This window comes from Phyllobates terribilis, unplaced genomic scaffold, assembly GCF_046119375.1.
Source record: "Phyllobates terribilis strain yellow unplaced genomic scaffold, ASM4611937v1 Scaffold_11__3_contigs__length_659146591, whole genome shotgun sequence".
Classification (NCBI taxonomy): Eukaryota; Metazoa; Chordata; class Amphibia; order Anura; family Dendrobatidae; genus Phyllobates; species Phyllobates terribilis.
The window spans coordinates 656,156,449-656,168,675 of NW_027362771.1; the positions used below are offsets into that span (position 1 = coordinate 656,156,449).

Sequence of the window (12,227 nt, forward strand, 5' to 3'; positions counted from 1 at the left end):
CTGACATTACAACAGGGAAGGACACAGAAGAGTCTACAGACATTACAGCAGGGGAGGACACAGGAGAGAATACCGACAGGATAGCAGGGGAGGACGCAGGAGAGTATACAGACATTACAGCAGGGGAGGACGCAGGAGAGAATACCGACAGGATAGCAGGGGAGGACGCAGGAGAGTGTACAGACATTACAACAGGGGAGGACGCAGGAGAGTATACAGACATTACAGCAGGGGAGGACGCAAGAGAGTATACAGAAAGGACTGCAGGAGAGTATACAGACATTACAGCAGGGGAGGACGCAGTAGAGTATACAGACGTTAAAGCCGGGGAAGATGTAGGAGAGTGTACAGACATTACAACAGGGGAGGATGCAGGAGAGTATACAGATATGACAGCAGGGGAGGACGCAGGCGAGTATACAGATATTACAGCAGGGGAGGACAAAGGAGAGTCTACAGACATTACAGCAGGGGAGGATGCAGGAGAATATACAGACATTAAAGCCGGGGAAGACGCAGGAGAGTATGGAGACGTTACAACAGGGGAGGACGCAGGAGAGTATACAGACATTACAGCAGGGGAGGATGCAGGAGAGTATACAGACATTACAGCAGGGGAGGATGCAGGATAGTTTACAGACATTACATCAGGAGAGGACGCAGGAAAGTATACAGACAGGACAGCACGGGAGGACGCAGAAGAGTATACAGACATTATAGCCAGAAGGACACAGGATAGTCTACAGACATTACAGCAGGGGAGGACGGAGGAGAGAATACAGATAGGACAGCAGGGGAGGACGCAGGCGAATATACAGACATTACAGCAGGGGAGGACACAGGAGAGTCTACAGACATTACAGCAGGGGAGGACACAAGAGAGCATACAGACATTAGTGCAGGGGAGGATGCAGGAGAGTATACAGACAGGACAGCAGGGGAGGACATAGGAGAATATACAGACTTTAAAGCCGTTGAGGACGCAGGAGAGTATACAGATATTACAACAGAGGAGGACGCAGGAGAGTGTACAGACATTATAGCAGGGGAGGACGCAGGAGAGTATACAGAAAGGACAGCAGGAGAGCATACAGCCATTACAGCAGTAGAGGACGCAGGAGAGTATACAGACAGGACATCAGGGGAGGACGCAGAACAGTATACAGACATTACAGCCGTGGAGGACGCAGGAGAGCATACAGACATTACAGCAGGGGAGAATGTAGGATAGTATACAGACATTACAGCAGTGGAGAACGCAGGAGAGTAAGAAGACAGGACAGCAGAGGAGGATGCAGGAGAGTATACAGACATTACAGCAGGGTAGAACACAGGAGAGTATACAGACAGGAAAGCAGGGGAGGAGACAGGCGAGTATACAGACATTTCAGCTGGGGAGGACACAGGAGAGTATATAGACATTACAGCAGGGTAGGACACAGGAAAGTATACAGACAGGACAGCAGGGCATGATGCAGGCGAGTATACAGACATTACAGCAGGGGTTTACACAGGAGAGTATACAGACATTACAGCCAGAAGGACACAGGAGAGTCTACAGACATTACAGCAGGGGAGGACGCAGGAGAGTCTACAGACATTACAGCAGGGGAGGACGCAGGAGAGTCTACAGACATTACAGCAGGGGAGGATACAGGGGAGTATACAGACATTACATCAGGGGAAGACACAGGAGAGTATACAGACATTACAGCAGGGGAGGACGCAGAAGAGTATACAGACAGTACAGCAGGGGAGGATGCATAAGTGTATACAGAAATTACAGCAGGAGAGGACGCAGGAAAGTATGCAGACGTTAAAGCCGGGGAAGACGCAGGAGAGTGTACAGACATTACAACAGGGGAGGACGCAGGAGAGTATACAGACATTACAGCAGGGGAGGACACAGGAGAGTCTACAGACATTACAGCAGGCGAGGACACAAGAAAGTATACAGACAATACAGCAGGGAAGGATGCAGGAGAGTATCCAGACATTACAGTAGGGGAGGACACAGGAGAGTATACAGACATTACTGCAGGGAAGGATGCAGGAGAGTATACAGACTTTACAGCAGGGGAGGACACAAGAGAGTATACAGACAGGACAGCAGGGGAGGACGCAGGAGAATATACAGATTTTAAAGCCGGAGAGGACGCAGGAGAGTGTACAGACATTACAACAGGGGAGGACGCAGTAGAGTATACAGAGATAACAGCAGGGGAGGACGCAGGGGAGTATACAGAAAGGACAGCAGGAGAGTATACAGACATTACAGCAGGGGAGTACGCAAGAGAGTATACAGATAGGACAGCAGGGGAGGACGCAGGAGAATATACAGACGTTAAAGCCAGGGAGGACACAGGAGAGTCTACAGACATTACAGCAGGGAGGACACAAGAGATTATACAGACATTACAGCAAGGGAGGATGTAGGAGAGTATACAGACATTACAGCAGGGGAGGACAAAGGAGAGTATACAGACATTACAGCCAGAAAGACACAGGAGAGTTTACTGACATTACAGCAGGGGAGGACACAGGAGAGTATACAGACATTATAGCAGGGGAGGATGCAGGAGAGTATACAGACATTACAGCAGGGGAGGACGCATGAGAGTATACAGACATTACAACAGGGAAGGACATTGGAGAGTCTACAGACATTACAGCAGGGGTGGACGCAGGAGAGTATACAGACATTACAACAGGGAAGGACATTGGAGAGTCTACAGACAGGACAGCAGGGGAGGACGCAGAAAAATATACAGACTTTAAAGCTGGGGAGGACACAGGAGAGTCTACAGACATTACAGTAGGGGAGGACGCAGGAGAGTATACACACATTACAGCAGGGGAGGACGCAGGAGAGTATATAGAGATTACATAATGGGAGGTTGCAGGAGAGTCTACAGACATTACAGCAGGGGAGTACACAGGAGAGTATACAGACATTACAGTAGGGGGAGGATGCAGGAGAATATACAGACATGACAGCAGGGGAGGACGCAGGAGAGTATACAGACAGGACAGCAGGGGAGGACGCAGTAGAATATACAGACTTTAAAGCCAGAGAGGACGCAGGAGAGTATACAGACATTACAACACGGGAGGACGCAGGAGAGTATACAGACATTACAGCAGGGGAGGACTCAGGAGAGTCTACAGACATTACAGCAGGGGAGGACGCAGGAGAGTATACATACATTACAGCAGGGGAGGATGCAGGAGAGTATACAGAAAGGACAGCAGGAGAGTATACAGACATTTCATCAGGGGAGGACACAGGAGATTATACAGACATTACATCAGGGGAGGACGCTGGAGAGTATACAGACATTACAGCAAGGGAGGACGCAGGAGAGTATACAGACATTACAGCAGGGGAGGACACAGGAGAGTATACAGACAGGACAGCAGGGGAGGACACAGGAGAGTATACAGACTCTAAATCCGGGGAGGACTCAGGAGAGTATACAGACATTACAGCAGGGGAGGACACAGGAGAGTATACAGACATTACAGCAGGGGAGGACACAGGAGAGTATACAGACAGGACAGCAGGGGAGGACGCAGGAGAATATACAGACTCTAAATCCGGGGAGGACTCAGGAGAGTATACAGACATTACAGCAGGGGAGGACACAGGAGAGTATACAGACATTACAGCAGGGGAGGACACAGGAGAGTATACAGACAGGACAGCAGGGGAGGACACAGGAGAGTATACAGACATGACAGCAGGGGAGGACGCAGGAGAGTATACAGACAGGACAGCAGGGGAGGACGCAGTAGAATATACAGACTTTAAAGCCAGAGAGGACGCAGGAGAGTATACAGACATTACAGCAGGGGAGGACGCAGGAGAGTATACAGACATTACAGCAAAGGAGGACGCAGGAGAGTATACAGACATTACAGCAGGGGAGGACGCAGGAGAGTATACAGACATTACAGCAGGGGAGGACTCAGGAGAGTCTACAGACATTACAGCAGGGGAGGACTCAGGAGAGTCTACAGACATTACAGCAGGGGAGGACTCAGGAGAGTCTACAGACATTACAGCAGGGGAGGACGCAGGAGAGTATACACACATTACAGCAGGGGAGGACTCAGGAGAGTCTACAGACATTACAGCAGGGGAGGACTCAGGAGAGTCTACAGACATTACAGCAGGGGAGGACTCAGGAGAGTCTACAGACATTACAGCAGGGGAGGACGCAGGAGAGTATACACACATTACAGCAGGGGAGGACTCAGGAGAGTCTACAGACATTACAGCAGGGGAGGACTCAGGAGAGTCTACAGACATTACAGCAGGGGAGGACTCAGGAGAGTCTACAGACATTACAGCAGGGGAGGACTCAGGAGAGTCTACAGACATTACAGCAGGGGAGGACTCAGGAGAGTCTACAGACATTACAGCAGGGGAGGACGCAGGAGAGTATACAGACATTACAGCAGGGGAGGACTCAGGAGAGTATACATACATTACAGCAGGGGAGGATGCAGGAGAGTATACAGAAAGGACAGCAGGAGAGTATACAGACATTTCATCAGGGGAGGACACAGGAGATTATACAGACATTACAGCAGGGGAGGACTCAGGAGAGTATACAGACATTACAGCAGGGGAGGACTCAGGAGAGTATACAGACATTACAGCAGGGGAGGACACAGGAGAGTATACAGACAGGACAGCAGGGGAGGACGCAGGAGAGTATACAGACATTACAGCAGGGGAGGACTCAGGAGAGTATACATACATTACAGCAGGGGAGGATGCAGGAGAGTATACAGAAAGGACAGCAGGAGAGTATACAGACATTACATCAGGGGAGGACACTGGAGAGTATACAGACATTACAGCAAGGGAGGACGCAGGAGAGTATACAGACAGGACAGCAGGGGAGGACGCAGGAGAATGTACAGACTCTAAATCCGGGGAGGACTCAGGAGAGTATACAGACATTACAGCAGGGGAGGACGCAGGAAAGTATACAGACATTACAGCAGGGGAGGACGCAGGAAAGTATACAGACATTACAGCAGGGGAGGACACAGGAGAGTATACAGACAGGACAGCAGGGGAGAACACAGGAGAGTATACAGACAGGACAGCAGGGGAGGACACAGGAGAGTATACAGACAGGAGAGCAGGGGAGGACACAGGAGAGTATACAGACAGGACAGCAGAGGAGGACACAGGAGAGTATACAGACAGGACATCCGGGGATCACAGGTGGGTCTTTCTTTGAAGTAAAACATTGATAAAAGTCAGGCAGGGAAAGGTTTTCCCTCACAGATATAACCAGCTGTAATATCTACACAGTAGGGATGACTGTTTCACAGAATGGCGCCCCCTATAGTAGACCCTGGACACAGGTCGCTGATCTTGGCAGTACTGGGGTTAGCGGCAGGGACTTTACATTTTATTTGATAGTCACTTCTACCACATTGGGGGGTGGTTTCTGCTTCTCCTGGACATTAGTGCACTCCGTGAATAGGGTTAAACATGGTGGACATCTGAGGGTTTTCTTGAAGGGGCAGCGTTTAGTTCATGCCCCCTGGTCTCCTTGTGCCCTCTGCCCATTCCTTTAGTTCACGGACTTGTCCCTTTACATCATTAATTCGGTTATAATCCGTTTTACTGTTCCTTACGGCCTCTCCCCATCTTCTTACTCCTCAGGACGTTTCAGATGAAGACGCTGTACACCACGGAGATGGAGAGACGTCTGAGATCGTGATTGAAGGATACCTCTTTAAACGAGCCAGTAATACATTTAAGACCTGGAGCCGGTAAGAGGACATCATTGCCGTTTCGAGGTTTCGGGGAAATGGTGTGGGGGGGTGATTATTTAGGAGACACCTGAGAGGAAGATGAATCAGAAATGAGTTGAGACGTCTTGTCTAGTAAATTATTGGAAGAGGAGAGGAACAGGGGAGGATTGGTCAAATATAGCATGGTGGCAGCAGAGGCAGCGTCCCTGTGCCGCTGTAATGGGGTTCTGCTGACCTCTGCATGGTGGCAGCAGAGGCAGTGTCCCTGTGCCGCTGTAATGGGGTTCTGCTGACCTCTGCATGGTGGCAGCAGAGGCAGTGTCCCTGTGCCGCTGTAATGGGGTTCTGCTGACCTCTGCATGGTGGCAGCAGAGGCAGCGTCCCTGTGCCGCTGTAATGGGGTTCTGCTGACCTCTGCATGGTGGCAGCAGAGGCAGTGTCCCTGTGCCGCTGTAATGGGGTTCTGCTGACCTCTGCATGGTGGCAGCAGAGGCAGTGTCCCTGTGCCGCTGTAATGGGGTTCTGCTGACCTCTGCATGGTGGCAGCAGAGGCAGCGTCCCTGTGCCACTGTAATGGGGTTCTGCTGACCTCTGCATGGTGGCAGCAGAGGCAGCGTCCCTGTGCCGCTGTAATGGGGTTCTGCTGACCTCTGCATGGTGGCAGCAGAGGCAGTGTCCCTGTGCCGCTGTAATGGGGTTCTGCTGACCTCTGCATGGTGGCAGCAGAGGCAGCGTCCCTGTGCCACTGTAATGGGGTTCTGCTGACCTCTGCATGGTGGCAGCAGAGGCAGCGTCCCTGTGCCGCTGTAATGGGGTTCTGCTGACCTCTGCATGGTGGCAGCAGAGGCAGCGTCCCTGTGCCACTGTAATGGGGTTCTGCTGACCTCTGCATGGTGGCAACAGAGGCAGCGTCCCTGTGCGACTGTAATGGGGTTCTGCTGACCTCTGCATGGTGGCAGCAGAGGCAGCGTCCCTGTGCCGCTGTAATGGGGTTCTGCTGAGCTCTGCATGGTGGCAGCAGAGGCAGCGTCCCTGTGCCGCTGTAATGGGGTTCTGCTGACCTCTGCATGGTGGCAGCAGAGGCAGCGTCCCTGTGCCGCTGTAATGGGGTTCTGCTGACCTCTGCATGGTGGCAGCAGAGGCAGCGTCCCTGTGCCGCTGTAATGAGGTTCTGCTGACCTCTGCATGGTGGCAGCAGAGGCAGCGTCCCTGTGCCGCTGTAATGGGGTTCTGCTGACCTCTGCATGGTGGCAGCAGAGGCAGCGTCCCTGTGCCGCTGTAATGAGGTTCTGCTGACCTCTGCATGGTGGCAGCAGAGGCAGCGTCCCTGTGCTGCTGTAATGGGGTTCTGCTGACCTCTCCATGGTGGCAGCAGAGGCAGCGTCCCTGTGCCGCTGTAATGGGGTTCTGCTGACCTCTGCATGGTGGCAGCAGAGGCAGCGCCCCTGTGCCGCTGTAATGGGGTTCTGCTGACCTCTGCATGGTGGCAGCAGAGGCAGCGTCCCTGTGCCGCTGTAATGGGGTTCTGCTGAGCTCTGCATGGTGGCAGCAGAGGCAGCGTCCCTGTGCCACTGTAATGGGGTTCTGCTGACCTCTGCATGGTGGCAGCAGAGGCAGCGTCCCTGTGCCGCTGTAATGGGGTTCTGCTGACCTCTCCATGGTGGCAGGAGAGGCAGCGTCCCTGTGCCGCTGTAATGGGGTTCTGCTGACCTCTGCATGGTGGCAGCAGAGGCAGCGTCCCTGTGCCGCTGTAATGGGGTTCTGCTGAGCTCTGCATGGTGGCAGCAGTGGCAGCGTCCCTGTGCCGCTGTAATGGGGTTCTGCTGACCTCTGCATGGTGGCAGCAGAGGCAGCGTCCCTGTGCCGCTGTAATGGGGTTCTGCTGACCTCTGCATGGTGGCAGCAGTGGCAGCGTCCCTGTGCCGCTGTAATGGGGTTCTGCTGACCTCTGCATGGTGGCAGCAGAGGCAATGTCCCTGTGCCACTGTAATGGGGTTCTGCTGACCTCTGCATGGTGGCAGCAGAGGCAGCGTCCCTGTGCCACTGTAATGGGGTTCTGCTGACCTCTGCATGGTGGCAGCAGAGGCAGTGTCCCTGTGCCACTGTAATGGGGTTCTGCTGACCTCTGCATGGTGGCAGCAGAGGCAATGTCCCTGTGCCACTGTAATGGGGTTCTGCTGACTTCTGCATGGTGGCAGCAGAGGCAATGTCCCTGTGCCACTGTAATGGGGTTCTGCTGACCTCTGCATGGTGGCAGCAGAGGCAATGTCCCTGTGCCACTGTAATGGGGTTCTGCTGACCTCTGCATGGTGGCAGCAGAGGCAATGTCCCTGTGCCACTGTAATGGGGTTCTGCTGACCTCTGCATGGTGGCAGCAGAGGCAATGTCCCTGTGCCGCTGTAATGGGGTTCTGCTGACCTCTGCATGGTGGCAGCAGAGGCAATGTCCCTGTGCCACTGTAATGGGGTTCTGCTGACCTCTGCATGGTGGCAGCAGAGGCAATGTCCCTGTGCCACTGTAATGGGGTTCTGCTGACCTCTGCATGGTGGCAGCAGAGGCAATGTCCCTGTGCCACTGTAATGGGGTTCTGCTGACCTCTGCATGGTGGCAGCAGAGGCAGCGTCCCTGTGCCGCTGTAATGGGGTTCTGCTGACCTCTGCATGGTGGCAGCAGAGGCAATGTCCCTGTGCCGCTGTAATGGGGTTCTGCTGACCTCTGCATGGTGGCAGCAGAGGCAATGTCCCTGTGCCACTGTAATGGGGTTCTGCTGACCTCTGCATGGTGGCAGCAGAGGCAGCGTCCCTGTGCCGCTGTAATGGGGTTCTGCTGACCTCTGCATGGTGGCAGCAGAGGCAATGTCCCTGTGCCACTGTAATGGGGTTCTGCTGACCTCTGCATGGTGGCAGCAGAGGCAGCGTCCCTGTGCCGCTGTAATGGGGTTCTGCTGACCTCTGCATGGTGGCAGCAGAGGCAGCGTCCCTGTGCCGCTGTAATGGGGTTCTGCTGACCTCTGCATGGTGGCAGCAGAGGCAGCGTCCCTGTGCCGCTGTAATGGGGTTCTGCTGACCTCTGCATGGTGGCAGCAGAGGCAGCGTCCCTGTGCCGCTGTAATGGGGTTCTGCTGACCTCTGCATGGTGGCAGCAGAGGCAGCGTCCCTGTGCCACTGTGATGGGGTTTTGCTGACCTCTTCATGGAGCCTTTATTCAGGCCGTATTCTAGCTCCCTGTTCACATGCCTCTATTACTGACTCTTCCATTGTTGTGGAATATGACTCGGGAGACAGAGCCTTGAGGAAGATACGTTTTATTACTGCCAGGAGCAATAACACATTCAGCAGCTTGAGGGAATACAGAACAAGAATGGAAGCATCTTCTCTTATACGATTAAGGACCTACGTGTGTCTCAGGCCAGGTCCCATTGGATATATTGAGCAGAAGCATTGATGCTCCTGGTCACACAATATGCGCTCAGCCTGGGATTATTCATGGTCAACATATGGCTGTCAATATGGCCAGAGTTTTCTTGTCATGTCAGAGTTAATACATTTATACAGACTTCTCCTGTACCTGTGGCTAATAGTCCGTAAACTCAGAGTGTTCTCTATGGAGTGTTCTCTATGGAGTGTTCTCTATGGAGTGTTCTCTATGGAGTGTTCTGTAAGGAGTGTTCTCTATGGAGGGTTCTCTATGAAGTGTTCTCTATGGAGTGTTCTCTATGGAGTGTTCTCTATGGAGCGTTCTCTATGGAGGGTTCTCTATGGAGCGTTCTTTATGGAGTGTTCTCTATGGAGCGTTCTCTATGAAGTGTTCTCTATGAAGTGTTCTCTATGGAGTGTTCTCTATGGAGTGTTCTCTATGGAGCGTTCTCTATGGAGTGTTCTGTATGGAGTGTTCTCTATGGAGTGTTCTCTATGGAGCGTTCTCTATGGAGTGTTCTCTATGGAGCGTTCTCTATGAAGTGTTCTCTATGAAGTGTTCTCTATGGAGTGTTCTCTATGGAGTGTTCTCTATGGAGCGTTCTCTATGGAGTGTTCTGTATGGAGTGTTCTCTATGGAGTGTTCTCTATGGAGTGTTCTCTATGGAGCGTTCTCTATGGAGTGTTCTGTATGGAGCGTTCTCTATGGAGTGTTCTCTATGAAGTGTTCTCTATGGAGTGTTCTCTATGGAGCGTTCTCTATGGAACGTTCTCTATGGAGCGTTCTCTATGGAGCGTTCTCTATGAAGTGTTCTCTATGGAGTGTTCTCTATGGATTGTTCTCTATGGAGTGTTCTCTATGGAGCGTTCTCTATGGAGTGTTCTGTATGGAGTGTTCTGTATGGAGTGTTCTCTATGAAGTGTTCTCTATGGAGCGTTCTCTATGAAGTGTTCTCTATGGAGCGTTCTCTATGGAGTGTTCTGTATGGAGTGTTCTGTATGGAGTGTTCTCTATGAAGTGTTCTCTATGAAGTGTTCTCTATGGAGTGTTCTCTATGAAGTGTTCTGTATGGAGCGTTCTCTATGGAGCGTTCTCTATGGAGCGTTCTCTATGGAGCGTTCTCTATGAAGTGTTCTCTATGGAGTGTTCTCTATGGAGTGTTCTCTATGGAGCGTTCTCTATGGAGCGTTCCCTATGGAGCGTTCTCTATGGAGTGTTCTCTATGGAGTGTTCTGTATGGAGTGTTCTGTATGGAGTGTTCTCTATGAAGTGTTCTCTATGGAGCGTTCTCTATGAAGTGTTCTCTATGGAGTGTTCTCTATGGAGTGTTCTCTATGGAGTGTTCTCTATGGAGTGTTCTCTATGGAGTGTTCTCTATGGAGCGTTCTCTATGAAGCGTTCTCTATGGAGCGTTCTCTATGGAGCGTTCTCTATGGAGCGTTCTCTATGGAGCGTTCTCTATGAAGTGTTCTCTATGGAGTGTTCTCTATGGAGTGTTCTCTATGGAGCGTTCTCTATGGAGCGTTCCCTATGGAGTGTTCTGTATGGAGTGTTCTCTATGGAGCGTTCTCTATGAAGCGTTCTCTATGGAGTGTTCTCTATGGAGCGTTCTCTATGAAGTGTTCTCTATGGAGTGTTCTCTATGGAGTGTTCTCTATGGAGTGTTCTCTATGGAGCGTTCTCTATGAAGTGTTCTCTATGGAGTGTTCTCTATGGAGCGTTCTCTATGAAGTGTTCTCCATGGAGTGTTCTCTATGGAGTGTTCTCTATGCAGCGTTCTCTATGAAGTGTTCTCTATGGAGTGTTCTCTATGGAGTGTTCTCTATGGAGTGTTCTCTATGAAGCGTTCTCTATGAAGTGTTCTCTATGGAGTGTTCTCTATGAAGTGTTCTCTATGGAGTGTTCTCTATGGAGTGTTCTCTATGGAGTGTTCTCTATGGAGCGTTCTCTATGAAGTGTTCTCTATGGAGTGTTCTCTATGGAGTGTTCTCTATGGAGCGTTCTCTATGAAGTGTTCTCTATGGAGTGTTCTCTATGGAGTGTTCTCTATGGAGTGTTCTCTATGGAGCGTTCTCTATGAAGCTTTCTCTATGGAGTGTTCTCTATGGAGCGTTCTCTATGAAGTGTTCTCTATGGAGCGTTCTCTATGAAGTGTTCTCTATGGAGTGTTCTCTATGGAGTGTTCTCTATGGAGTGTTCTCTATGAAGTGTTCTGTATGGAGCGTTCTCTATGGAGCGTTCTCTATGAAGCTTTCTCTATGGAGTGTTCTCTATGGAGCGTTCTCTATGGAGTGTTCTCTATGAAGTGTTCTGTATGGAGCGTTCTCTATGGAGCGTTCTCTATGGAGCGTTCTCTATGAAGCGTTCTCTATGGAGTGTTCTGTATGGAGCGTTCTCTATGGAGCGTTCTCTATGGATCGTTCTCTATGGAGCGTTCTCTATGGAGCGTTCTCTATGGAGCGTTCTCTATGAAGCGTTCTCTATGGAGTGTTCTCTATGGAGTGTTCTCTATGGAGCGTTATCTATGAAGCGTTCTCTATGGAGCGTTCTCTATGAAGCATTCTCTATGAAGTGTTCTCTATGGAGTGTTCTCTATGGAGCGTTCTCTATGGAGCGTTCTCTATGAAGCGTTCTCTATGGAGCGGTCTCTATGAAGCGTTCTCTATGGAGCGTTCTCTATGGAGCGTTCTCTGTGGAGCGTTCTCTATGGAGCGTTCTCTATGGAGTGTTCTCTATGGAGCGTTCTCTATGGAGCGTTCTCTATGGAGCGTTCTCTATGGAGCGTTCTCTATGAAGCGTTCTCTATGGAGTGTTCTCTATGGAGCGGTCTCTATGGAGTGTTCTCTATGGAGCGTTCTCTATGAAGCGTTCTCTATGAAGTGTTCTCTATGGAGCGTTCTCTATGGAGTGTTCTCTATGGAGTGTTCTGTATGGAGTGTTCTCTATGAAGTGTTCTCTATGGAGTGTTCTCTATGAAGTGTTCTCTATGGAGCGTTCTCTATGAAGCGTTCTCTATGAAGCGTTCTCTA

The 12,227-nt window shown here is 51.1% G+C and overlaps 1 protein-coding gene across 1 annotated transcript in view; it reads left to right on the forward strand.

Moving 5' to 3' along the window:
- The window catches only part of ACAP1 (ArfGAP with coiled-coil, ankyrin repeat and PH domains 1), a 376,352-nt gene that overhangs the window by 156,101 nt on the left and 208,024 nt on the right, over positions 1-12,227 (forward strand). The window contains exon 10 of the mRNA XM_073654642.1: positions 5,690-5,799. Coding sequence (XP_073510743.1) covers positions 5,690-5,799 — 110 coding nt within the window. The remainder of the gene's footprint in view (positions 1-5,689; positions 5,800-12,227) is intronic.